Genomic DNA, 27761 nt, shown 5'->3' on the forward strand with positions numbered 1-27761 from the left:
AGGCAGCCCAGGGAACCTGCCCAGCCACCACGGGCAGCTCTCACTGTGGGGCTTTCATCAGATACCCTGCAAATGTACCAGGGATTCAGTATCTAACATGAAATCTGGTACATACAAGTTATAAATAAACACAACCTGGACACTCTCAGCAGCAACATCCTGTGCTGGCAATGATGGAGGGACTACCTGGCTAAGCTACCAGCACTGCCTCTGCCCCAGGGAAGGGCAGGAGACACCACAACTTGAATTAAGGGTGAAAATGACAGGCTAAGAAAAGTGAGAAATGCTCAAGTAAATGTTTTAGGTTCTCCTTCCAAGCCCCAGCCCATCCACACCAAGCACCCCAAACCCAAGAGCCATGAGGAGCTGACCCCATCCAGCAGCACAACCCCAACTCCAGCCTGGAAGTCCCCACGTGCCCCTGCAGTGACTGTGCTGGAGTACACTATGCTGGAGGAACACGGGTCACAACACCTAACAAAACCCACAGCTTAAGCAAAGCAAGGCAAGAAGCAGCCTGTGGACTGTGAAACTTCTTGTCACTGTTAAACCTTGTTGAGATTGCCCCCAACCCTACTTTCATCCTCCAGGAATAAATAATAAACTATTTAGGCCCTTGAGATATGCATCTGCTGACTTAAAAAGATCTCCATCACTTCTGTGCCTGCCTGCTGCAGGAGGCTTCACTCAATTAATATACAGGAGGGATGCATGTGCAGAAATTTACTCAGAAAAATCAAAATTTGAGATAATTGATGTTTGGTTACAAATGCAGCAAAGTTCACATTCACTGGAAGTTTTGCAGAAGCAAAGTTCTAGATTCTGCAAAAACTTTCATTACCTCCACTCTGCCTGTTGCTTAACAAGGCTTGTGAGGGACGAAGCTGCTGGGAGAGGTCATGGCCACAAAGGGACTGGGACCCGTTCCAGGAGTGACAGTGCTGCTCAGAGCCCAGGAGCCAAGCTGTACCTGCCTGAGAGATCAGCACTGCCAGCAGGCTCAGCCCGTTCCTGCTGCTCTGAGAGCAGCCATCCATCCCTGCTGCCCCTTCTGCTCTGTGCTTAACCCTTCTGGCGCTTCACACGCAGGGTGAGGTGATGGGCTGGGAACACAGAGGGCCACAGAACCAATTCACAAATGCCACCCTCCCTGAGCCCCTGTCTCAGCAGCTCTGAGGCCAGGGCAGTGTGTGCTGGGAATGGAACCAGCCCCAGGCCAGCACTGCACAGGGGACAGACCCCACAGCCCCGAGGAGCAGCTGCTGCAAACTGGAAGGCTTTTGTTGCTGCTGAAGCAGAGCCACCCTGCCACACAGGGAAAGCCCAAAGCCAGCACAGCAAATGCTTATTGCTTCATACAGAATGTGAAATTACTGCTCTGAAGCATGAAATTACTGACACTATCTGCAGGGCTCAGGCCTGGTGCCTCTGCAGCTCTCACTGCAGGGCTTTCATCTGCTACCTGCCAGATACCTTGCAAATGTACCAGGGATTCAGTATCTAACATGAAATCTGGTACATACAAGTTATAAATACAACCTGGAGACTCTCAGCAGCAACATCCTGTGCTGGCAATGATGGAGGGACTGCCTGCCTAAGCTACCAGCACTGCCTCTGCTCCAGGGAAGAGCAGGAGACACAACTTGAATTAAGAGTGAAAATGACAGGCTAAGAAAAGTAAGAAAAGTGCGACGGCACAAGGCTGAGCACGGCCCCATCTCTGCCCACTCCTGCCTGCTTCACAAATATTCATTCATTGCTCTGTCATGATTCAGTACATGGCAGTTCCATGGTAACTCATACTTCTTATCTGGCATTTATAGAAAAATCTTCAGTGCCACTGAGGCACTGAAGCAGAAACAGAGGTGTTCCCCTGGCTGTTCTATGGGCTGTGCAACTTTGGGTGGCTTTGTCTGGGATTCAGAGCTCAGCTGAGTGTTTCAGGCTCATGCTCACATTGACAATCACAGCACAAGGAGACCTGCTCATAACTTTAGCAGCCAAAGTACTAAGCAAAAATAAAGACAGAAAAAAATCCTGTTTCTAAAAGTACCTTGTGATGACTGAGATTGTCAAAGCAAGGAGACATACAGCTGGGGAGGTAAAGGAGGGCACCACTGGGAATGACTTTCCTATCCTGCTGCCCCTCCACTGCTGAACACCTGAGTGTCTTGCTGTGGCCATGAGCCCTCTTACAGCCCAAAGGGACCAGGTCAAAAGCCCCTTCAGCTCAAACCACGCCTATTTTGCCTGGAGCACAGTGAGTGTAATCACATTTATAATGCAGCCAGCTGAGGAGCCTTGAATTTCCAGCAGTGTAGCAGCAATCAGAGGAGGACAGGCTATGGCCAAAAACTGGAGCTGGTGCAGCTGCTGGCAGAGGAGGACACAGCAGCACAGCCAGAGTCTCAGTGAGCCCAGCAGACACCCAGAACACACATCCAGAGCCAGCAGAACTGAGTGATGCTCCTGCTTGCAGTCCAGGCTCATCAAACACCAACATCCAAAGCTCCACAGTGCTCCTGGGCTAATTCCCTGTTAGAAAGCTGGTGAGAAGCACCAGGGGCATTCAGTCCAGCTCTACACTAAAACTGACAAGGAAGAGGGCAGGCCTTCACACTGTACATCCCAATATAATGGGCAACAGAAAAAGTGGCAGTTCACAGAGGGTGATAGAAGAGATGCTCCAAAAAGATTTTACTTGTTTTTTTAATTATCATGGATACTGCAATTTATACCAGTTGCTGGTTAAACCAACTGGGGATCACCTGAGCTCTAGGCTGAGATGCTTGTCCATGCCTTTACTTCAGGCTTCGGCACAATGCAGGGCAGACTGTAGACATTTTATGTTTTATTTAAGTTTTTATTAAGTTTTATTTTCCAGTGACAGGTTTACAGACATTGAGGCAGTTTTATTACAGCAAATAAACAAGAAACTTAATATTTAGAGCTCATATGGTCATTGTCTTTTCTTTCTGCAAAAGCACATTTATCTACATATTGCAGATTTTTTCTATGTAAGTGACAGTGCTCACAGAACAGAACCAGTCAGAAAACCTTTTCCAGTTCTGATGTTCTTAGTTATCTTTAGTTTCTGTCTTGGCTCTTTTCTATATTAAATGGGAGTCACTGACACCTCTGTGCTCTTCAAACGAAAAACCTTCTGAGATGACATGGAAAAGACAGAATCAATTTAAATACTTCAGCTTACAGAAATCTGTGCAAGCAGGTAAGAACAGTGATGCTGAAAGCACGCAGGATGCAGCCCAAGTCCCCTGAACTCCAGAGCACGTCAGAGCTGCAAACCTCAGCTGCACAGACGTCAGCCTGGATGGAGACTGCTCATTACATTCTCCTGACACTGCACCGTGAGTCATCACTCTAATATATGGCAGAAGAAGGTCATATATTACAGCTGCCTTCCTCGACATATTTCAAATGGGTTCATGATTAAACAAGGAGACTAGTCTAAAAGTTTCCAGGTGCACTTGGCTATTTTCTTAGATAACAGTCTATTTCCAGCACGAGCATGACAGTCTGGAAAAGGCACGGAATTACGTAACCACCTTTGGTACAAACTCAGCAGCTCTCAGCCCCACAGAGCCAGCACCCACCCCACAAACGTGCTGACACCTCTCCTCAGCTCACACCTGCCCCAGGGAGGTTCTTCAGAATTCCCAGAAGCATAAACAGGTTTGCTCAAACACAAGCATGCATATAGGTAGGTACTATACCAAGGTAATATTTAGAAAGACTGAACTATTCACTTAAGAAAAGCTGGAAGTGACTTAAAAATCTGTCACCTCAACCCTCTTTATCAGTTTTTTCTCAGACATTTCAAGTCCAGTGACTCAAGGGTGCTTTGAGAACATCAAGAGGAGGAATGTACCTTCCTGTAAGGTACTGGAACAACCATTTCAGAAAGTAATTTGCCATAGCATTCTACCACCTTTAGTTCTGATGGGCCTGGTGAGCCTCAGCTTCCCCACCTTGGTGCTGGTGAAAAGCTGTCTCCTCTGCAGCTGTAGGGCTGGGCCTAGGGAGGTGCTCAGTGCAAACTCCTCCACTCACACAGGAAGATGCTCAGACTGTAAGAAAAGCCTGTCCTGATCTAGCAAGTAGAAAACCCTTGGGACAGCTGGCCAAATACAGCTTGAACGACATGTAAACAGGATATTCTAATTTTGCCTCCTCTACCTTTGGGAAACAGCAGCACTAAATGCTGTAGATGTGGGCTCATTTCCTGCCTGTGAATTCAACTGGGGGGAAAAGTAAAAGTCAGAAAATCAACACACTGCCCATGTGTTCAGCTGCTCTCCAAGGCTGACCTAAGGTGGGCAAGTATTGTAAAATGCAGGTGAACCCAGTGGGAAGAAATTATGATGTCTGACTCCAGTTCAGAAGGCTGAATGATTTCTTTATTATAACTATGCTACAATACATTAATATACTGTATCAAGAAAGATACTAAAACTACAAACCTATTTGTTCTAACTACCATCTCTAACTCCTAACTCCTGACCCTGTTCTCAAGAGTCCAGCCCAGGTGGGTTGGATTGGCCATCAGCTCAAACAATCCTCACCAGAATCCAACCAAGCAATCACCCCAGGTAAACAATTCTCCAAGCACATTCCACATGAGAAAAACAAGGAGCAGAAATAGAAATTGTTTTCTCTTTCTTTCTCTCTGTGCACCTCTATGAAAAAATCCTGAGAGAGCAAAAAATGTGCTTACCACAGGCAAGGGGTTGTTCCCAGCTTTGGTCAGACTCCTGTCTGCAGTGATTCCTGCAAGAGGGCAACTCTGGGCTTCCCACAGCCACGAGAGGACCTGACTGCATTGTCACCTTCAGGGACTGGCTCCCCCAGCAGCACCCAGAGCTGCAGGAGTGGCCACTGAGCCTTCCACTGACAGGGCAGCAGCACAGGAGGCCACGTTCCAACACCTGAATAAACCCAGCTCTACCCCTCTTAGTACCACAGGAAAAGATGCCACACAGCGTAAAGTACTGATAGTTAACTTCATCTTGGTGGGATCTCTGCTAGGCAAGGTAACTCCTGTCTGGACTGCTTTGACTTTTTGCTGGATCAGGTATTGTCAGTCCTGGATCAGGTAACAGTCTGCTCTCCAGCAGCTGGAATGAACTCCAGGGTATGTGGTCTGTCTGGCTAATTGGACACAAATGTGAACACACACTTGATCCACATCCAAACAGTATCAATGAATGATCCAGAAATGCACAAATGTTACACTCAGGACCATCCCTCTCCCCTGCTTTGACCTAGACTGTCATTTTGACATGAAACAGGAGCAAAGTTGGTATAAAAGGGCAGAAATTGGAAAAAAAAACAAAACAAACCCACAATGGTAGTTTTCTCTGATGAAAAAGGTGTGAAGTGGGTATGGGCACAACACCCAGGTAAGAAGAACATGTTAAATCTGCTTATGCCCTCAGTTATGAGCTCTCTCGCAGCCAGTGCCAAAGCAGCAGGCAGAGCTGGCAGACTGTGTCTAAAATCACACTTCTTTTTGCCTCCCACCTTTTCTGTTCCCACTGACAGACCAGTGCCACAAGTGCCTGGCTGCTCTGCAGAACCTGGGCACTGAGGGAGAAAGTCCAAGGCACTGATTTAGCTTGGAGGGCGCCTGGCACAGAAGGCAGCCCTCACCTACACCAGGGTTTGGGCATCGTCTGCTCTGTTCACAGCCTGCCCACTGCACCTGCAGCCAAACCCTGCAGAGAAACCTGCAGCCAAACCCTGCAGAGAAACCTGCAGCCAAACCCTGCAGAGGAACCTGCAGCCAAACCCTGCAGAGAAACCTGCAGCCAAACCCTGCAGCCCCTCAGCTGAGTGCCAAGCTGCTGCTAGCAGAGAACATGTGTCCTGCCAGAGCACTTGGCACTGAGATGCAAACAGGGAAATCCCCCAGCCTCAATGGCTCCTCTCAAAGAGCAATTTGCTTGAGGGGGAAAGGATTTCTCTTTGCCAATGATCCCCGTGCACAGCGCTGGCACCGAGTCTTGTCCTCACAAGACAGCTGCCACCCAGCACTGCAGGACCCAACCACACTCACCAGAGTCCCCAGAACTGCCCTGGATGCCTTCTCCACGCTCACCATCCCCTGCCAAGAGGGACAGGCATCCTCTCTTTATGATGGGTTTGGGAAGATGGACTCTGCTTCTTATAAGCTGGATGCAAGACTCAAGACCAAGTGAGGAACAAGACACAAGATGCTCTTCTCTCCCACACCTGACACCCAACACCCAGACATCTCTTATTTAGTAACTCATCAGCTCCACCACCCACAGTCATGAGACAGCAAAGGAGTTTGTGGCTAAATTTCTAGCAACTCTTAAAAAACACAACTAAAGCACAGTTGAAGAGCAAATCACCCTGGTATAATTCTTCTTTAAAAGTCTTTCTAGAACAACACCAAAAATCACCCCCTCAAGGACTGCATAACCAGGGAAAGAGTGAGCATACAGAAAATGGTAATTTTTCACTTTGTTAGTTACAGTAAACATCTCCAAATAAATGTGATGTTATGAATTTCATCAGCCAAACCTCCCTTCTCCATTTTGAAAGGTTACATGAAGTGATGAAATGTTAGTTAATTTATGTGTTAGAGGACTGGCTAAAAAATAGCAGATACCTATAATCTTTCCATAATTATTCAACACTTAACTGATATGAGAAGCTCTATTCACAGCCACTAAAAGGAGCATTCATTCCTCTTTGCATCATCCCTTTACCATTATGTCTTGATGCAATTTTCAACAGACTTGAAACTACTAAAAATTGGAAACATTGTGAGAAATTTTCCTCTCTCTGGTTGTAATTAAAACATGCAGCAAAACAGAGAAGTGATGAAGAGAGGCAACCCTTCCCACCTCAGCTGCTGCCTGTGCACCACCCTTGGAGAGCCCAGTGCAATGCCAGTGCCATCTTCCCTACTGCTAAAGCCGTGCTTCCCATTAGGATCATGGCAACAGCAATAAAGGACAATTCACATCTGATTATGAAGTATGTGGTAGTTGTTTTAGGTTTCAGGGGATGCACCTGAGAAGTGGGCACTGGAGGGGCTGCCTTGGGGAGCCTGGGTGAGAGCTGAGCTCCTCACGGGTTCCCAGCACACAGAGGGACCTTCCAGCCAGGCACCCAGAGCTGGCACACCCCACTGCCAGCCCTGCTTGAGGGCAAACTGCCCCGACACCGGGGCTGGAGCCAGCCCAGGGCAGGCAGGACAGGCTGAAGCAGCCTCAGTGTGCCACGAGCAGGGTGGTCAGCCTGAACCCAGCTCCAGGTGCTGCTGTCTCCTCTGCCACACACAGCCTGGGCTGCAGAGGGCCTTTCTGCAGAGCTGCTCCCAGCACTGCTGAGCCTGTGCCTCCCCACCTGCAGGACTTGCTTTTCCCTGTGTTGAATTTCATGAGGTTCCCATTCCCACGTGTCTGCAGCCTGTCAGGGTCCTGCTGAGCACCACATCCACCCAAGTCTATCAAGCAGTCCTCCATGGTGGTACAACTCACAGCTCTGTCCCATCACCCCTGTCATTAATGAAGAAGTCAAACACTACTGACTCCAGAACTGGCTCCAGCATGGACTTCTGAGGTGCACCACTAGTGATTGGCTCCATCTCAACCTCATCCTGCTGGGCACACCTGAGCTCAGCCAGTTTTCAGTCCATTTCACAGCCTGTACTTCACCAGTTTGTGCAGAGGGATGCCGTAGCTGACAGCTTGAAAAGCTCTACTAAAGCTGAGATTAAGCACCACTGCTTTCCTCTAATTCCCCAAGATTTTCATCACAGAAGGCCAATCCAGCACCCCTGGCCATGTTTTCCCTGGTCTTCTTTTCTCTCAGGTATCTGCAGAAGCACGTCTTGACTTCCCTGTCTTTCACCAGGGCCAGCTCCAGATGAGCCTTGTATCTCCTGATATTCCCCCAGGTCACCTGTCCCCCCTTCCACCCCTTACATATTACACATTTCCTTTCCATTGCTTTCTTCAGAACCCCTTGCTCACCCATGCAGGCCTCTTGCCACTTCTGCGTGTCAGGATGGACCATTCCTGAACCTGGAGACTGCAAGCCTTGAAATGTCAGCCAATTTTCCTGACCCCTTTTCACTTCTCCCAACCTACTTCAGAACTCCTGCAAGCCACTAAAATGCAGAATTTATATATGAAATATTCAAAGTCAGTTCAGTCTACAGAAATGCTCACCCTTGTTGTAGGTACTGGCAGAGTCTGGACTTCAGCTTCCAAGTAAATCTTGCCCTGTCTAAACTCACAGCAAAATGACATGCTTAAGTAAAGAGCTACCTGTGAATATTTACACATTAAATGCCTACTTAGAGATTTAACTCCCCACTGGATTCTCTTTGGAATTAAAAATAAGCATAAATGCATTTCTGAGTCTGACCTTTGATCAAAACATTTGAGATCCACGTGTAAATCACTCAATAGGGATTTTTCCTTCTCATGTGTTAAATCACAGCAGCACAACCTAATGCAAACATTCCCTTAATTGCACAAAAGCCCTTTTGGAATCTCTCCTTTCACTATATGCACCAAGAAATGGACTCCTCAATGCTTCCTTGAAAAAAAAAACTAACAAAGCAACTAACACAACCCACAAAACTTATCTTTTAAAACTAGCTAAAAGAATTAGTTTAGTTGTTGGAGGTTTTAAAATTTATTTCTGCCTTAAAAAAAATACTAGAGCCCTTGTTTGCAGATAAATGTGACCTCTTCTGTAATTATATCCATGAAAATAAGGGCAGCTTTTACCAAATCAATGATGAAACTCTCTACTGTGCTTTCTCTGTAAGGGTAAGAGTGAAGTACAGAGTTGGTACTGAGCTGGTGCCTGCACATCCCCTGCTTCTCCCACTGGTGCCTTTGATAGATGAGGGATTTCATAATTCCTCCAGAGGAGCTATTTGTCCCTCTTAGAGAAGGAATCATTGTTGATCCTCAGCTAAAACAGACCGTGCCTCACTCTGGTACCAGCCACAAAACATCTTCTCTGGTTGTCTCCCGCCACTGCAAGAGAGACGTTCCTTCAAGCAAAGCAAAACAACAAAACCCAACCCCTGAGAGCTCACTCAGAATGGTTGTTCCCCATTGGTGTTCAGCTGGTGGAGCCACAGCTTTCATCCTGCAGCGGAGGCAGTGACTCAGGCTGGCAGGAATGGCTGTGCAAGGAGGCACACACATCCCTTTTCCTGTCCTCCCTGGCCCAGCAGCCACAGCAGTGTGCTCAGGGGGAGCTGCTGCTCCCCGTCCTCTGCAGCCAGGCTGAGATCCCAGCCAGCACCCAGCCCTTCACTGCTGACAGCAGGAGCACCCCCAGCCCACACCCCAAAACCTGCCTGTCCCCCAGGCCCCAAACTTTGTCCCCTGCACGACCCTTGCCACCACTTCTTCAAGACCTGATCAAGGAGCTCTTTGAGAGAAGAACATCTGCATTACTTTATTCCTGGTGTGGACTGTCACCTGCTCTGATCTCTGTACTCCAGCCTGCACAGAACACACTTATCTCACCTCTTCCCTCCTTTTGGTGCTCAGGCTTGTGCCCTGCCCTGGGCTGCAGGATGAGCACAAACATGCAACTCCTTGTCCCCAGTGGTCACACCCGACCTCGAGTCAGTCTTAATTTAGACCCCCAGACAACACTTACTTAAGTCAACTGCTTGGTGAGAAACTGCAAGCTGCATGGTCCAAAAAATTCAAATAGCAATTGATTTGCAGGCTCCTTAGACACTTTTGGACACTTTTTCTGGCTGGTAGCTATTTTTTGGAGGGAACAGTAGTGTTCCAGCATCCAGAAAACAATGCAGGAAGAACTGTGCCTGCACCAGCAGCACATCCAGCTCCCAGATCTTCCTTCAAAACAGGAATCAAAGTCCACTCTTCAGGGAGATTTTTTTACACATCAGTGTCACCTGGGTGTGCAGCTCTTGTCTCTGGAGAAGGGCACACTCTTTCATCTCACTGCATTGTGGTTGCACTCCCAATCAAATTTACAACATGTACAAGCAAACCTGAAGTAATGACCTAACATTCCCTCACAGTGCCCCTATAGTTTGGTTCCCTGATCAAAATGAAAATGGCTCAAATTAAAAACAAAGTGAGTTTATACCACTTTCAGCTCAGTCCTGCTGCTGGCACTTCTGGACCAACAGACATTGCCTTGAAAAGGCAAAAGCCCAGAAAACACTTAGGGGGATGCAAATACACAGACATAAGCTTCATAATAAAAGTGAAATAATGTATTTTCTCAGAAACTTAAGCAAATATTACCATGTATTTGCCAGAAATATCAGCAGCCTCCCTCTTTTTTTTTTTAAATCAAAGTTCTCTCTTGCCTTTTCCACATTGCATGGGAATAGGGAATATTAAGTTAGAATATGCCCAAATGCACATTGGTGAGCACCCAGCTGCAGTAAGCACTCCCAGAGAAACTCACCCTCTGAAGAGATGTTCCTCCCCACACAGTGACATCTCTTCCTCTCTGCTTTTAAATATCACAGCCAAGTTCACAGCAACCCTGAGGACCCCAGAGCAGCCAAGGCCTTGAAGAAGCCCACACAGACCTTGCACTTGGATGTTGAGAGGGAACAGGAGTCAGAGCAGGGACGCCCCCAGCAAAGAGCAGAAGAGAGGAACTCTGACCATGGGGATCAGCCAGTGCACATCACCCTTAGCCAGGGACGTGGGCTGAGAGATGGAGGAAGTGACACCTGGAGCAGGGCTGGAAACTCCCCAGGCAGGCACTGACCCAGCTGGGAACAGAAGAGCTCTAAGTCAATGCTCACTATTCAAGGGGTACTTTGTCAGAAAAACAAAACAAAGTCCTTTCCCCCAGTCTTGAAATGCACTTTTTCTCTGATCTTACAATAATCTAACACCAGGTTTCCCAATTCTGCCTGTCCAACCAAGCAAAACACCCAGTAATTTCAAAGGAAGTTCTGCCAAAAACGAGTCCAGGATTTGTCCTTCAGCTCGGGAGCACGGAGGGTTTTGTTTTGTGGGTTCATTTACTCCCCTCTGGTGAGTTACAAAAGTAAATCAGAAAGACAAAGTGAGATGCGGTGTCCAGCCAGAGCCAGGCCCCCACATGGGCTTGTGCTGCTCCCTGCTCCTGCCTGTCATCCCTCCTGGTCCCTCCTGCACCCCCAGGGGAAGTCAGACACAGCCCCTGGAGGTGGGAAGCAGGGTGGGAAGCAGGGAAAAGCAGAGCTTCACACACTTGGCACACCAGGAAGCTGATTTGCAAGTCTGCACTTGGCACAGCTTCAGAGGATTTTCTTCGGGGCGGGCTCTGTGGATCACCTCTTTCTGGGCTGCTTCTTCACTGGCCTGGATTCCTCCCAGGTGGGAAAAGAGGGGCTGAGAAAGCCTTTTCCCAAAAGAGTCACTTTGCACCGACACAGCATGCAAGGCTGCCCCAGCCTGACCCAAGCCATCCCTTCTCTTTATACATTTTCTTAATAGGGAGGTTTCTTGGGTTGGCTTTTTCAGAAGGTGTGGTCTGGCACTCCAGTCGTTCTAGCCCACATGGAATTGCCCCATTACTCTCAGGCAATGTGGGATTTGGTGAGTGAATTGCCACATTTGCATTCTGCCAGAAACTCCTGCAAGGGGCAAACCTCATCCATGCTGGGCTCAAAGCCCCAGGCCCAAACCTGTTGGAGCACTGGCTACTGAGAATTTTAGACTTTCTGTGCTGACAGACACTGACCCCCAGGAGAACACTGCATTTGACCTGAGGCTGTGGAGAAGGCTTCCAGAACTGAGTAACAGAACTAAGATTATGGGTGTGTAGTTTAAATACAAGTGTGTAACATTACATGGTAGAAAACTTATGAGTTTAAGGTTTTAGAATATAGTAATATATAAAACAAAATGCCATGGATTTGAGTTCTTCTCCCTCTCTGAACTGGGCAGGGACCAGCTGCAGGTGCTGCTGGTGTGGCTGCCCCACTCTCCAGGAACAGGCTCCCAGCACTGTCACTCACCTCCCTCAAAAGAAACACATGGAAAGACTGGGAGATCCTCTTTCTAGGCAAAGCAAAACAAACTTTTTTCTAATTGTTTGTGAAACAGCATCTGAGTCTAGCATCTAATGACTGCCAAGATTTCATAAAAAGTCATTAAGTAAGAACAGGCTAGACCTTTTATTTTGCTGTAAAAAAAAGAAAAAGGCAACCAAATGAATGAAATGCGAAGAGTCCTCAGAGCCCCAGCACCTCATTCATCCCAGGCAGCACCAGGGTGATCCCTAGACCAGCCTGCAGCTCATGTGCATCACCCCTGTCCATGCCTGGAGCTGAGCTGCACATCCCCTCCAGCCTTAGCTCTGGATTCCTTTAAGGACCCCTGCTCTGGGCAGAAGATGACAAGAAGAAGAGCAGAGGATGCACAACTCACATCTGCACACAGCCTCCATCCCCTGAGAGCGGAGCAATCTGGGAGCTCTGTGCCCAGGAGTGACTTTGTACAAGCTGAAAGAGGCCAGCAGGACACAGAGCATCAGAGCCCTGTCCCACAGCACCGACCCCACCTGCTCACAGGCACCAGCTTCTGCAAGTTGGACACAAGTATTTATCTGTCAAAACACCAGCTTCCCAGGCAAACAGCACATGGCTCCTTCAGCCCCAGCACAAAGCAGTGACCATCCCGTGCTGGGCATGGCCTGGGAGGTGCAGGACAAGCCAGGCAGAGAACCATGGCCAGGAAAAAGCACTGGTGTGAATTTGCTCATTCCCTGATCTCTGTGGTGTAATGAAAACAACTCCAGATGACTCCCAGCTGCCAGAAACAAGTCAGTCATGCCACCCATGACTTCAACAGGACTGTCATTCATGAGGCAGCACTGGGTTTATCTGATGTGCTCCATCTTCTAAATAGAACTGCAAGAATTCTAAATACCTTGCATGAATTTTATTTTGAGATGTCTTGAGGATTTCACCCCCCTGAGCTGAGCCACACAGGTCTGCACCCAAGTCAGGGGCGTTTCCAGCAGAGCAAGTGCATCATTTGCTGTGCACCACTGCAGCTTTGCAGGGCTGCACTGCCAAGGCTCTGCTCTAGCCAGGAACAGGTACAACAAGCCAAGAGACTTTGCAAACAACCAGCTACTGACATACACTTCAAAAAAATTACATGCTTAGTTCTGAAACCAGCTCCAAATATGGACTCTAACACACTTGATTGGTGTGCAGGTCTGTTTTCTATTGACTGTTTAGATTTGAGAAACATGGCTTTGATTAAAAATGGGCAACCCATCAACTGCAGAGAATTTTCACATAACTGCCTGGCAAAAACAAAACAAAACAAAAAAATAGAGCTGCAATAGTTACTGCCATTCATCAAAACTTCTGCCTTGCTCCCTGAGGAATTCCCAGTTTGCCCTACGTACACCTGAGAATGCACCTACATCTGGGATGCTCCAGGTTAACAGCAACTGCCACAACACAGAGAAACACAGGGAGTCCAAGATTTTCCAATTACAGCTCTTTCCACTGCTTACTTTACAGCTGTCTTGCCTTAGCTGAGACTGCACTCCAGCATCTTTTGGTTCTTCCCTTTTTCTTTTAACAAAGCCAAAAATCAACATTCCCTTTGAACCAGCAGAGTTATGGAGAGATGGGAAGTCCCAGGTGAGACCATCCACAGGCAGAGGGGCTGATCTGGCTGCCCCAAATTCATGTTGGTGACAAGAACAGGCAGAGAGCAGCACGTGGCCAGGTTAACACACTTCTGTGAGCAGGGGAAACCACAGGTAAGTGACAAAGTTTATTCACTATCCCCTTGCTCAGAACCACTCCATCAGTGATTATTTTCCTGTCACTCAATATCTGACCCAAACAAATGTATTTAGCAGGAATTTCACACCAGCAAATACAGAAAACCAAGATCCTGCTCTAATCCTAACACTGGTGAAAGCAATGTCATATCCACAAGGGCAAGAAGCCAGAACAGCCACAGCAGCAGAGCCCAGAGCTGGCTCAGTTCAGCCAAGCCCACCTTGGATTTATCACAGTCACTACCACACTTCTCCCACCTGGTCAGAAATCCCTTCCTACCAAAGGTTTCCAATCCACACATGCTGCAGTTTTGCCCTTGCCAGAGACACACACACACACACAGGAGCTTCAAATTAGCAGCATTAAGATTTGGGACACCCATGAACTGTGCTTCAACAGCACCAGACCCAAGCACGGACCCCTCCAGCCCTGCCCTACCTGGTGCCCCGTTGGGGGCAGTTCAGCACAGAGGGAAACTGAGGAAGGGCAGCAGGAGCACCCAGCCCAGCCCAGCCCAGGAGCTGCACCCCAGCATCCCTGCACGCCTGGGGAGGGCTGCAGCACAGGGAAAGGTTTGTGCCATGACCACCAGAACAAAAGGGTATTTCCCATGCCTGGGAGAGGCCACAGGCTCTCCACAGACCACAGGAAATATGATCCAAGCCAGCTGGAGCATCTAAACATGTACAAGTGTCAAACTGCATTTAGGAATGGCTTTTTGTTTCTCTTTATTTTAACTTTGAAATTTTCTAATTTTTTCAAGTGACCACTTTAAAGGAAGAAAACATCTTGTTTTCTATTTCCAGGACTTCTGAGGTGTTAGCAGTGAAACAGTTCACCAATTAAATAAATGTCTGGATGGCTGGGAAACAATGAAAGTCCCTAGAGTTCTTCCACAATAGTCATCTACTTTTCCAAAAAACTATAAATACATTCTGAACTGAAACGAGCTTTGTTCAGCCAAATTCTTAAAAGAGCAATATTACACGAGACACAATCTTTTGTTACCTATTAAATGCCTGCTGGTCATCCATTTGATCCACTCCCTATTTCATGACAACCTCTGACATTGACACTCTACCATTGCACACTGCCTTCCCTGCAGTTCTCCCCACACTCCCAAACACACACATTAACCCTCACAGGACACCAAATACTGCTGCCTGCAATTAAAGACTTTACAATTAAGGCTGGATATCATCTTTTGGGGGAGATCAGTAAGTATTTGTGCTATTATTCCAACCCAATCACATCCCTCTTTCCAAGTCACTTGATTTCCCATCCCTGGCACCCGAGGAACCCAATTCTCTGCTCCAAAACCCATCAGGGGTCCCTGAATCCACCTGCACAGGGGCATCATCGGGGCCCCAGGGCAGCTCAGCCCTGGTGGGCAGCACCAGCCCAAGGTGGTTTTTTACCAGGCCAGGCAGAGCTGCCACTGGAGCCCTTCCCCAGCAGCAGAGGGTGGGGCAGTGGTCCTTGTGCCCCAGCCCAGCCCCACAGAACAGGGCTCAAACTCAACTGCCCACTGATTTTCATGCAAAACCTGCCAATAAGAACTTCTCCAGCTCACATTTGGAAATAGGTGTCACTGCAATAAGTCCTGACCCCCCAGCCCAGTCCCTGTGCAAGCCCTCCACGCTGTGTGCAGGGCAGTTCTCAGCTGAGCACCCATGAGTGTTTGTGCTCTGGGTGCAGGGCTTGTTCCTGCAGCAGTCACAGGCCTTGGCTTAAAAGTTTGCTGCAACCATAAATGTGACTTTAGGGATTTAGTAAAAGGTGCTCCAAAAAACAAGGAATGAAGTTTCAGACAAAGTGAAATACTCCAGCTGGAAGATATACATGACTTGCTTGGCTGCTTTTTTGTGCTCAGTCTCAGCACAGTAACAAGCAAGGCTGTGCTGACAGGGAGCTAGAACAACCCAGTGAGGTTAATGAAGAAGAGATAACACATACCACAGAATGGAACAATCTGCTCCAGTGTAAAAAAAAAAGCAGCAAACCCACTTCCAGAGAGAGCACCCACACCAGCACATTGAAAAATCGCATAAAAATCCAGCCAAACACCACATTTACTGGTTGATCATTAGCACATTTGCTAATTTTGCTCAGAGCTGAAGGCTAATAAGCCAGCAGGAATCCTGCTGCCAGCCTCAGGAGCTGTCACACCCCTGGAGCAGCTCCAAGCAATGCCACATCACAACCCCAGGGACGATGGTCCTGTCAGGACTTGAACCTTTCAGGCAGCTGAATACAGCCCTCCAAAGTGAGTCTTTCCAAGCTCATAACAAAACTTACAGACATCATGCACATTCCTGCATCCCATCCCTCTGCCTGCTTCAGTTTTGGTTTACTTCACACATCCCCATCCCTGTCACAGAGGAGGCACTTTGTCCAGGATGGGCACAAAAATCAACCACATCACACTCTAAGACACTCAGTTTCTCCAGCCACAGAACATGAAATTATTTAACAATCATATTAACTATTTAACAATTATTAACCAGACTCTGCCAATGTGCTGTGAAGTGAGATATTTGGGACATATGATGTAGGTAGAAGGCCAAGTGTAGAGCTTATTAAATGGCTGCATAAATGTTCTGATCTTAGTAAAACTACTTGGCTTATCACTGTTAGTTTACTTTCTTTCCATTGCTGAACAATCCTAACACATATCTGAAAATCACTTTGCCAAGTTTGGGGCATTTTTTTAATAATAATTTTAGCATAAAAAAAAAAAAATCACTGTAGAATTAGGCAAATTCTCTTCCTTCAAGAGTGTTTTCTAAGCACCAAATATCCACACAGCTAAGAGCCATTTACATCCTAATTTATTAACTGTGGATATTAAGGATTTCAACCTAGGCCTGCTGCCATGAAGCCATCAGTGGCAGCACACAAACTTGTACCATTTACACATTTCAGATGTAAAAATTATACAACTTCAAGGACATTTTCCACTGGAAAAAAAGTCAACTTCAATCAAATTATAAAAGCAGCTACTTTGACAGTTACTTGCTCCTTCACAACAGGGTAGCATTTCTATTCTGCAAACTACGGGTCCACTGAACCCATTAAAGTCACTAAACTGGGATTTCCTCCCAGTTCAGCACCATGTATGAACCTCCAGCGAGTGACTGGACCTCGAACAGGACATTCACACCCAAAAATCTTTGTGGAAGATCCAGCACAGAGGCGAGGGAAACAACTGCCAATACAAGTTCAACTCTGCTACAGAGCCATTTTTAACTTCCAGTCTTGCTTAGGATGTCTCCCTGACCCACCTGAGAGAGCAGAGCTGATTGGGTTGGGGTTATTTTGGGATGAGAGGGTAGGCAAAGGGGGAAGAGTATGTTTAAAAAACTGCTACTTCTGGGATTTATTCTTGAGGAAAGCACCACAGCCTTGGCCTGGAGGTTGTGACAGCCCTAAAAGCTGGGCAGAAGCAATGAACTGCTCAGTGTTTCTCCCAGCATTGCCACTCCAAACCCAGCTGCAGCACAGGCTCCCCTCAGCCCCACAAACATTCCCTCCCCTGGCTCACTGCTGCACAGCCTGGCCCCAAATCCTGCTGGGCACTCACAGGAACATCCCAAACCCTGGGGCAGCACAGGAGCTCACAAACCTGTACCAGCACAGCACTGCTCATGCCCACACCCACCCTTGTCCTGCAGACCCAAACCTCACCTTGGTACCCCTAATCAAACACGGGGCAGTTCTTTGGAAGAAGGTTTTTCTCCTTTTCCTTTTACACACAGTGCTTTTATTTTTAACAGAGTAAAAGCATGTGCAATAAAAAGAAAAAAAAAATCCCATTTGCTATGAAACAGCATCCCATCCACAGTCAAGTGTCCTGCAACTGAAGATAAGAAAATGTTTGTCCCCATTCATAACAGTCTTCTATCCAAGTTACAGCCATCCAAATTCCCATTTCATGTTAATTGTACATGCTACATGTACCTAGTACCTAGTAGAACAAAACCACACACACTCCACAGCTTTCCCCTGCTGTTATTACATCAATTCCCAACTTCAAGGAGTCATAAGGATGCACATGGCTAGCAGGGACTGCAAAAAGCCATCTCAGGAGCATCCCTCAGAGCCCCTTTTGAAGCTTTCTTGCTCTTTGGCCAGAAAAGCCTGACCACTCTCAAATTCGTTTCAGCAATGTATTTTCCAGCTCTAACAGGGAGATTATGAAAAGCCAGAACTCTGAGGCACACAGCCTGTTTGAACACTTCAGGGACCCCACCATGTGAGTTTATTTCTATTTAAGTGTTTGCCTGTCAAAGGCAATTTTTTCCCCGGGCAGCCTCAACTGCAAATGCTGAAGGACATCAGCTGCTTACGAACACTGAATGGATTTCTAAGCCCAGCAATAGAGAAATATAAAGTAATTACCAGACAATAAACCTTTGCTTATCTCTCCAAATGGTATGATGTATCAATGAGTACCTTTACTTTAATGGAAACAGGAAAGAAGTAATATTTCACAAAGAAACCTTCAGGAATTCTTAAGACTGAATTCCATAGCAAATCTCTCAAGTGTTCTGCTCACCAATTTTAAGCTCATCTAAATTTCATTCAAATTTTCAAATTTCATTTATGTGCAATACAGCTTTTAGAGACTTAACACTGTTACCTGTCTTAATTTTGATCTCACTTGCATAAGCACCCTTCCATCACATCAACCTGCACACACAGAACAAGCACAAACATACAACTCTGAATTCATGAGCATATTGCAAGGCTCAAATCCAGATTTACATGGATGACTATGCATATAAAGGGCAGAGGGCCTAGATGGGTCTAGAGATTTATTTCCTCCCTTCACCCAGTCTTCCCTTCCCTCACCCACCAAGCCAAAGGCTTTTCAACACCATGTTATCAGCACTGTTTCTTGGTGGTGCTCCAAAAAACAAGTGCTGGTTTTCTGGAAAGAGAGAGCTCTCAAAAGTCAAGGCTACTCACCAGGGCTCTGCCAAACTGAGGACTGCATTATTAACAGAATCCAGGCTTTGTGTCTCACCCTGAGACACCCCTGGCAAACCTCCTCCAAGCCCCCTGGCTTTTCCTGCAGGGTGAGGACAAAGCTGCCCGTGGAAGGCAGGGAAGGTGGCAGCTCTGGGACAGGATCACTTGCTCTGGCTGGGGAGCACCACGCGGGGTCTGAACTCTGTTCTGCATCTCAGCTGGGGGAGCAGGCAGCAGGGCTGGGCAGGGCTCGATGTGCAGAGATGGGGAGAAGCACATGCACAGAGGGCACTGCCTGCACAAGGGGAGCTGAGGACAAGGCAGAGCTGCAGACTTGCTCGTCTCTCTGGACTTTGCACAGGCAGGCACCTCTTGCAGCTTCAGGAGAGGACAAGGTGACCATTAAGTCACTTCTTGTGCTGGATCCCACCACCAAGGCCAAGGCGAGCAGAACCCTTGCTGGGGGATGTCTGAGGCACAGCAGGGGCTGCCAGCAGTGTGTGAGTGCTGCCTGCACCCCTGCACTCCCTCCTGCACTGCTGCAACACACCAGCAAGAGCTCTGCTGCAGAAACAACAGCCAGATCAGCCCAAGTGCTCAGCATGGACCTTTCCCTGCCTGGCAGGGGACAAGCCACAGCTTTACAGTCAATCCCACAAGGATGCACGCCTTGGATGGGTGTGCCAAAATACACCTTTAACTTTCTTCCAACACCTAGACATCAGACTGAAGTATTCTGCAAAGAAAACTGATTTTAAGACAGTGCCTGAGCTCGTGACTTTCCAACACCCACCAATGTCCTGCTGACACCTCGGGATGAACATTCCATTTAAACAACAACCCTGAAACAACTTTTACTTCATCTCCTATGAATGTTCAGCTCAAAAGAGTTATGAAAACGAGTGAAAGTACTTTTTTATTACCTCATTTCTCAGCATCTGCCACTAAACCTAGCACGTTCACTAAACTGACATACCTTGACAGGGGGTTTCGGAGGGTTGAGGAGGAAGAGGCTTGGACAGGGAATGCACAGGAAGCAGCTACAAGGGAACAAAGTCTCACAGCTTTACCCAGTTCAGCTGCTGCCAAAGGAAGGGTCTCGGATTCCTGGAGCCCTGTCTGCACCCTCTGCCTTGGAGCAACTCACCAATCCAGCCCCAAACAACCTTCCCTCTCCTCCCTCCTTCCCTGCAGGCTTTGTTTCAGTCAGATCAGGGAGTGCAGGTGGCTGCAAGGTGCTGGAGGGAGCACATGGAAGTGGAATGGTGCTGTCCCTCACCTGTGCAACTGGGCAGATGCAGAGCCTTTCTTCTGGCAGCACTGGCATCTTTACTCAGATTAAACCAAAGGTAGGAGGGCATCTTCCTTCTCCCTCCATATGCCCTGCAGCCTGGGAGAGGAGGGGAGGATGGAGAAGCTGGAGCAGTAAAGCAGAGCTCTAGCACAGCAAAGCTGCCAGCACAGCACCGTCAGGTCCTGCAGAGCAGCACAGGCACACAGCTGGGAGTGCACCACACCTGAGGCTTGCACCCTGCTTGGCTCCCCCTGAGCCTCTCTGGAGATCACACCCTGCACTTCTCCCCCATCTCCTATTTATGCGTCCCAGACTACGAGTCCCTTCTGAAGCAGAGCAGGGAGGTGTGGGAGAGCAGCCAGGGCCTGCCAGCACCAGCACCCTTGGGGGAACACTCACACAACCTGACCCACAGCCAGCATAGAGCAGGGTAGAGCTGCTCCTCCTCCAGGCAGAGCTGGCTAGTCCCTGGACCTCAGTTTCAAAATAGCACACTGCTCAATTTTTCTTTTTTACTGGGGGTGTGGGGGACAGGCAACAACAACATGAGGACAGGACACAGAGCACAGTAAATACCTGGTGTCCTCATACCAGCATTTACTCATTAGACAATTGAGCTCATCTAATTAAGAAGCAGTAAAGCATCTCCTCTGTTCCCTCCACCTTGTTGGACCTGTTGGCTCAACACTTCTGCTCTTCACAGGCACCAAGAACACCCACCACTGCCTCTGGAGTGTGCCATTCACCAGTGCTATGGACACAGCTCACAGCTGCAGCACGTACAGACTGCCATGAAAATCAAGGCACTTTCCTTGCTTCCTTTTATTAACTTAAGACACTCTCGGGTAAGTAAAACTAAAAACAGACTTCTCCCTATTCTGTTCCCACTCTCCTTCACTCTGACCCAACAGCCTCTGGTCAGCCCTGCCAGTCTCTTCGTGCACTGGCTCAGCCAAAACTCAGCGTTCACCAGCATGGATCATCTGAACCAAAAAGGTGGGATCAGATCCACCAGGATTTATCAAAACCTCAACAACTCACAGAAATCAGCTTTCTCTTTCAAAGCACCCCAGTTTTCTGGATTTCATCTGCTTCCAGGGTGGAAGCTACAGCAGTGGTCCTCAGTGCCGCCACAGCAGGAGCTCCAGAGCAGCCCAGAGGCAGCACAGGCTCACTGCCCATCCTGCACGGGTGCATTCCCGAGCCTGGGAGCACACATGCAAGCCTGGGCACCTGCAGCAGCCAAACTCTGACAAACATGAGAATCTATCCCCAACATAGATTCCCCACATTTGCTCCTGAGCCCCTGATTGCACTCCCAGCTTTCCCAGGCCACTGGAAACACCTCCCAGAGGCTCAGGACAGGTTCTCACTCGTATGTTTTATTCCTCAGTCTCTCACTGCAGACCGTGGAAATGTTGAAGGTAACATTTCCTGCAGTTCATGTGTTACAAAAGCCCCACGCAGCTTCTGCACACCCTCCAAAGGGAACCAGACCTGCCCTCAGCAGGGTCCCTCAGCTGCTGAGGAGCATCGTGCCAGGTGCCAACACTGCAAAAGATCCAGCGGGTGATCCATCAGCTTCCTTATCAGCCCCAGACGGATGAAGGAAGGCACTAAGCACTGCATTCAGCCTCCTTTGTCTGGGCACAAAAGCTTGGAGAAACTCTGCCACTGCATTTTACAGGAAGGTTTTCTCGGTAGAGAGGCTGCTGCTCACTTAGCTACCTGCGCTGACCGGCCCGGGTCTCTCTCGCAGACAATGAGGGCAGCCCTGCAGTTCCATCCCTGCAGCTCCATCCCTGCAGGCACCCAGCGCTGTGCCGAATGCCCGCTGAGCCCCGCCTGGGTCAGCGAGCGGGGTGACACACGGCTCCATCCTCAGCAGCGCACACCAAGCACGGACACGGCCATTCCCTCCAAGGCCTGGGATGGGCTGGCCCATCCACACCCCCTCACCTTCCCCGGCCTCTTCCTCCCTCCCGGAGCGAGCGGGGAACGATCCAGCGGCTCCCGAGGGCCGCCCGGTCCCGCAGCTGCCGCTCATCCCCAGGACAGCCAGGGCAGTATTTGCACGCTCTTTTCACAGGTGTTTGTAGCCTTCACCACCCAGTACACAGCAAGACAGGCAGGGGAGCCTAAGCCTAACTACTGTGGCTATAAAACACGTGCACTCATTTGCATTTCAAGAAGTTACTTCTCTTTCATTAAAAAACCAACGAAAATTCAGGAGGTGACCAACAGACCGACTTAACCTCAGCAAGGGCCAAGGGCTCCTCTCCTCCAAACTCCCCTGTGGTGCCAGGGATGTCCCTGTGTGCCGAGCAGACCCTGCGAGGCCTCGCAGGGCAGGAACAATGCTGGGCTCCCACAGGTGCTCTAAACTAGCACAAAGATTTCATTGAACGAGGCACTAAGAACTGCTCCACCAGCCATGCTCATCATCTACAAACGTTACCAGAGATTGAGACCAGGATCGCAAACACCACATCCTCTGGGATGTTGGAAGTTAGCAGAGAAGCTTCAGCAGCCCGTGAGGAAGAGAAACAAACCAGAGTCACTGTAAGCCCCGAGTGCACAAGCGGCTCTGGTCACACTTCAGACAAGTCTCCCAACCGCACGTGGAAAGGGAAGCATCACACACCCCGGCAAACGGCGTTAGGAAGAGACGAGACAGAGTTCACATACCGGGAGTGAACTACGGTGCAGGCGCTTCGGCACCAGACAGTGACTGTGGCCATGTGAGACTTCAGCAGGCACCTGGTCCGGAGCAGTCCCGGGCAGCGCACACCCGGCTCTCCACGGCCGAACCGCCCGACTCGGCAGCCCCGCACACCGCCGCCCTCCAGCCGCCCGCTCCCCCCGCCCCACTCACCGAAGTACTCCTTCTTCATGTGCATCTCCAGCTCCTTCTCCAGCTCCAGCGTCAGCGCCTCCAGCCGCCTCTCCGCCTGGCTGGGGCCGCTCTCCCGGCACGGCGTCACCTGGTAGGGGAGCTTGAATTTGGGAGCCGAAGCGGAGCCTTTGCTCGGGCTGTAGGCGTAGGGGGGCGGCGGCTCGGGGGCGCCGGCCGGGTGCTGCTGGTCGTGCCGCGGCGGGGACTGGGCATGGATGCGGTGGTACACATCCCCCAGCTCGGGCACGACGCCGTCCTCCTGCACGCCGGGCCCCAGCAGGGACGAGCGGGGCGACGGCAGCTGCAGCTCGGGATAGGCGCTCATGGAGCCCCGGGAGCTCCGCGAGCTCTGGCTGGAGATGCTGGAGCGGGGGCTCACCACGGCGGGGCCGGCCGAGCCGCGGCCCTCGGGGCCGCACAGGCTGGAGCGGGGGCTGGCCAGGGCGAGCCCGGTGCCGCCCGCGCCCTCGGGCTCGGCGCTGCCCGGCGGGCCGTACCTGGAGTCCGAGTAGCTGGAGCGGGGGCTGGCGGTGCAGGAGTACTGGCTGGCGGTGCTGGAGCGGGGGCTGGCGTGGCGCTGGTCGTAGCCCATGCTGATGCCGCTGGTGCGGTTGCTGCTGGGCTTGCTGCCGCCGCCGTCGTAGCCGGTGAGGCTGGCGCGGGGGCTGGAGTGTTTGCTGGTGTCGCTGGCCGTGCTGGCGTAGCTGGAGCGGGGGCTGAGGGCGGCTCCGTCGTACTGCACCAGGCTGGCGCGGGGGCTGCCGTACTTGTCCTGCCCGGGCACCACCAGGCTGGAGCGGGGGCTGGAGAACTTCTCGTAGGGCAGCGCGACCGCGCCGCCCAGGCTGGAGCGCGGGCTGGAGAACTTGCCGTGCTCGGCGGCGGGGCCCGGCGAGGCGGCGGCCAGGCTGGCCCGCGGGCTGGCGGCGCCGAACTTGCCGTCCGGGCCGCCGGGCGCCCGCCCGCCGCCCTTGGCCACGTAGCCGCCTTCGTAGGCGCTGCCCGCGGCGTAGCGGTAGCCCTCGGCCGAGTAGCGCTTGCCCTTGTCGGCGAAGCCGCTGTAGCAGGGCAGCGCCACCTCGGAGCGGGTGCACAGCCCCTCCTCGCAGCACGGCGGGCCCGTGCCCGGCGGCGGCTCGGCGGCGGCGCGGCCGTTGGCGCGGAGCGGGGCGGCTTTGCCGCAGGGGGCGGCGGCGGGGAAGCCTTCGGCGGGCGGCGGCGGCGCGGCGGTGCCGTTCATCTTCCGGCCCCGCTGCTCCGCCGTCATGTGGGCGGCGATGACCCGCTTGGTCTCCTCCAGGTCGGGGTGCAGCATCAGGTCCCGGCGGCCGCCCCGGCCGTACGGACCCTCCGGGCTGGGCTCGTACAGAGACAGGTCCTCCATGAACTTGGTGGCCTTCAGTGCCATGTCCTCCTCGTACTTCTCCATGCTCTGCCGGAGCCCGGCGGCGCGGGGCGGGGAAGGGCGGTGAACTCTCCGCGAAAGCGCAGCCCGGAGCGGAGAGAGGACTAAAAAGGAAAAAAAAAAATAGAAAAAAAAGCCAAAAAGAAAAAAAAAATTTCTCAAATCCAGCAACACAAAAAGCACCCCAAAAGAAAGCCCCTTCCCGCGGTCCTGGTGGGGCAGCGGCGGTACGCGGCTCCTGGTCCGGAGAGCTGCGAGGCGGTGGCCGGGCTCGGGGCGGTCACCCGGGCGGCATCCCGCGCCGCGGCGCTGGGCTCGGTGCAGGCCGGGCTGCCCGGCGGAGCGCGGCCGGCGCAGACGAGGCGCCCCTGTGTCACTTTCCAGCCTTAAATAAGTTGCTCGGTCCAGTCAATGGCGCGCTGCGCGGAGGAATTTGCGCTCGGCGGGTCCCTGCCCCCGCCGCCCCCGGCGGCCGCCCCGCGGCGGGGCCGCGGCCCGCCCGCACCCCCGGGCGGGGGCGAAGGCGGCGGCCGGCCCGGAGGGGCTCTGCGGAGCGGCGGGCGCGGCGCGGGGCGCGGCGACGCAGGGACTCCTTTGTGTGGGGCAGGAATGCGAGGAAGGAGACTGGGCGCTGCGTCCCGCTGGAATGTAGCTAATGCCGGAGCCAAACAATGATTTTCCCCGAGTCAGTCAGGGAGAGGGCGGCCGCGGCGCTGCTCGGCGGCGGGGTCGGCAGCTCCCTCCTCGGCTGGGGCCGGCCGAGCCCGGCCCGGGGCTGGCGGCGGGCGGTGCCGCGGCGGCGGCGGGGCTGTCACCGCGCCCGGGTCCCCACGCGGGGCTCGGCAGCGCCCGGGCAGGAGCGCTCGGGGTCCCGGCCCGGGGGGGCTGCGCTGCCCGCGCCCCTCGCTGGAACTTTCCGGCAGCGCCCGCGGCCTCGTCCCGCGTGGGGAAGGGGCGGCTCTGCCCCGCCTGCGGCCGGGGCTGCACCACAAACACCGGCATCGCTGCGTGCCCGAGGGTCGGGAGCAGCCCCGCACCTGTGCGGAGTCCCCAGCGCTGCCTAGGTGCCTCCGCTGAAAGGACTTGTGTTTGTAGCATGGCAGCTGAGGGTTGTTGCCAGTTATTTATTACGTCTTAGGAAAAAAAAAAAAAAAAAAAAAAAAAAAAAAAAAAAGCAGCCCTAAGACATATGATAAACATATTGTGGCCTAAAGCAATCTGTGAGCTGACGGGAGTGTAAAAAAGCAGCTACTGTGTGTATGTGACTGCAAGAACTTCGTCTGTTGATTGGTGATGAACACCCCGGCGCTATTTACATCTGTGTGCTCACGGGAAAGAGTGTCAAAACAAACCCTCAAAACGGCAACTGAATGAGACCTCCGATACTCAACAGTGGCCTACAGTTTTGGGTATTTTTTTGTTGATTTTGTTTTGGTTTTTTTGGTTTTTTGTTTTTGGTTTTTTTTTTTAACTGAGCTGCAGCTCCCTGACAATCGTTTGTGTTGATGGCAGAAATGCTGACAAAGACCTAACAGGTATCTGACGGGTGTCCTTACACTGCTGGGTGCTGAGCACCCTGCAAGGAGATAAATATGGCTCAGGTTTGAGCTGTAGGCACTCTGCTGTATCAAGAACATTTTATTCTGTTATCAGACCTAATTAAACATTAAAAGCAACTGTGTACTCAAAAAGGTCCCCAGCAGTGGAGGGCAAGTGATTGGCAATAGGTTTTCTTGTGTGTGCAGGGGTGGCAGGAAAAAAAAATCCAACAAGCCATGTAAATGTGCAGAGAAAGACCTGAAAAACAAATCTGTTAGGCATGACAGAGGCAGTCCATGTCCATGTGAACATACATAAGCAAACACCACCACTCTTGGGAATCAAGTGCTCTTTTCTGTGATCACATCTTTCATTACACTTTTTGCCCATCTCCTAAGCAAGCTGCTACCACGTGTGGTACCAGTGGAACAAGTTACGTGTCACCCGTAGCCTGCAGGTGTGTGATGGTGGAAGGCACCCCTGCAGCAGGGTGTCCTGGCTGTGGGGGGATCACAGCAGCAGCTCCAGTCCCTGTCCCATTCAAGCCACAGACCCTGGTAAAGTTGTCAGCACAGACAAAATCGGTGCTGTCAGCTGTGCAACATGGACACATCCCTTCCAAGAACAAAGAGAGCTTCCTCGCACAGAGCACACAGAAACCACCTTTAACTTGAGGCTTCATCTGCCCCACCTGGGATGAAGTTTGTTTGTGGCAGTGAGCATCTCATGACCTGCTGCCCTCAAGTGTACTGCTGCAGAGCTCCCTCCTTCCTTCCTGGGGCCTGTACGAGGCTCTTCTCTCCCGTTCTTAGTTAACTCCTGTTAACTAAGTGGTTAAGCACCACTTAGTGTCTGATTTGGTAAAGTTGTCTTCCTGAGAAACTGGGAGAGGGGCTCATGGACAGCTTGGAAGGTTGGTCTGTCAGAGCACATGTCAAGAAAACATACTCTGTTTTAAGGGCATCTTGTTTCGGTTTGGGGGGCTTTTTGTTTGGTTTTTGTTGTTGTTGTTGTTTTGTTTTTCATTTGGGGTTTTTTGTTTGTTTTTGTTGGTTTGTTATTTAACCTTCCAACATTCAATAGCTTTATTATTAATCTGACAGAGTGGGTAGGACGTGCGGGGAAGCCCTTGCCCATGTGCTCATGCGAGGAAGCATTTTGGGCAGGTATCCTTACAGCAGGAACTGCAGAGCTGAAGCAGCAGCTCACAGCAACACAGTGTCCTTCTGTAGCTCTGTTCTTCTGAGCCACAAATCTGCCCTTGCTCTGCCTTTTGAGGCCACTCAGTTCTGTGCTGCTTCTGCTGCCAGCTGGTTTCTGCACTAAGTCTACTGGCACTGGAGTCATGAAAGCATGGACTTTGTTGGGTATGAACTTATGGGAAAAACATACTGGGGAGTCTAAGGAAACAGCCCTTTTTAGTAAGCAGTGTGGATCAAATGGTAAAATCACTTACTTTTACTGTTAGAAAGCTTATGCTTGGTAAGGAACATCCTAGTACTGTGTTCCCAGCTCAGCCCTGCTGCAGGGACAATGCTTCTGGCCCTCTGTCCACCAGGGTGTTGTTCTTCTGTCACACACATGAAGAAGCTCACATTTATCTGCAGTACAGCCCCAGGTGTGGGCCATACAGGTGGAATAAATGTGCTTGCAGTGGTACATGGCACACACAGCGCTGTTGCATTGCTCACAGAGGACCATCTGTACCAGGCTGTGCAAACCAAGACTGGAGTTAAAGCTGCTGTTGCTGTACTGAGTCTTACCATTCTCTTCACTGATACATGAAAATCCAAAATACTGGGTAGTTACAGCTTGACAATCCTGATGTGGTTTTCTC

The 27761-nt window shown here is 50.7% G+C and overlaps 1 protein-coding gene across 5 annotated transcripts in view; it reads right to left on the reverse strand.

Annotated features, from left to right (window-relative positions):
- WTIP (WT1 interacting protein) overlaps nucleotides 1-24537 on the reverse strand; it is an 84306-nt gene extending 59769 nt beyond the window's left edge. For 3 of the 5 annotated variants that reach the window (XR_012057833.1, XM_002188653.7, XM_072934559.1), the window contains exon 1: nucleotides 22960-24537. Coding sequence is in view for 2 of the 5 variants with exons in the window: in XM_002188653.7 (XP_002188689.4) it covers nucleotides 22960-24409 (1450 nt within the window). In the remaining 3 variants the exon portion in view is untranslated. Of the gene's footprint in view, nucleotides 1-6076; nucleotides 6859-22772; nucleotides 22909-22959 lie in introns of those variants that run through there. The other 2 variants (XM_072934560.1, XM_030282276.4) reach the window with 2 other exon arrangements.
- Between the last annotated feature and the right edge of the window lie 3224 nt (nucleotides 24538-27761).

Source organism: Taeniopygia guttata, chromosome 11, assembly GCF_048771995.1.
Source record: "Taeniopygia guttata chromosome 11, bTaeGut7.mat, whole genome shotgun sequence".
NCBI lineage: Eukaryota > Metazoa > Chordata > Aves > Passeriformes > Estrildidae > Taeniopygia > Taeniopygia guttata.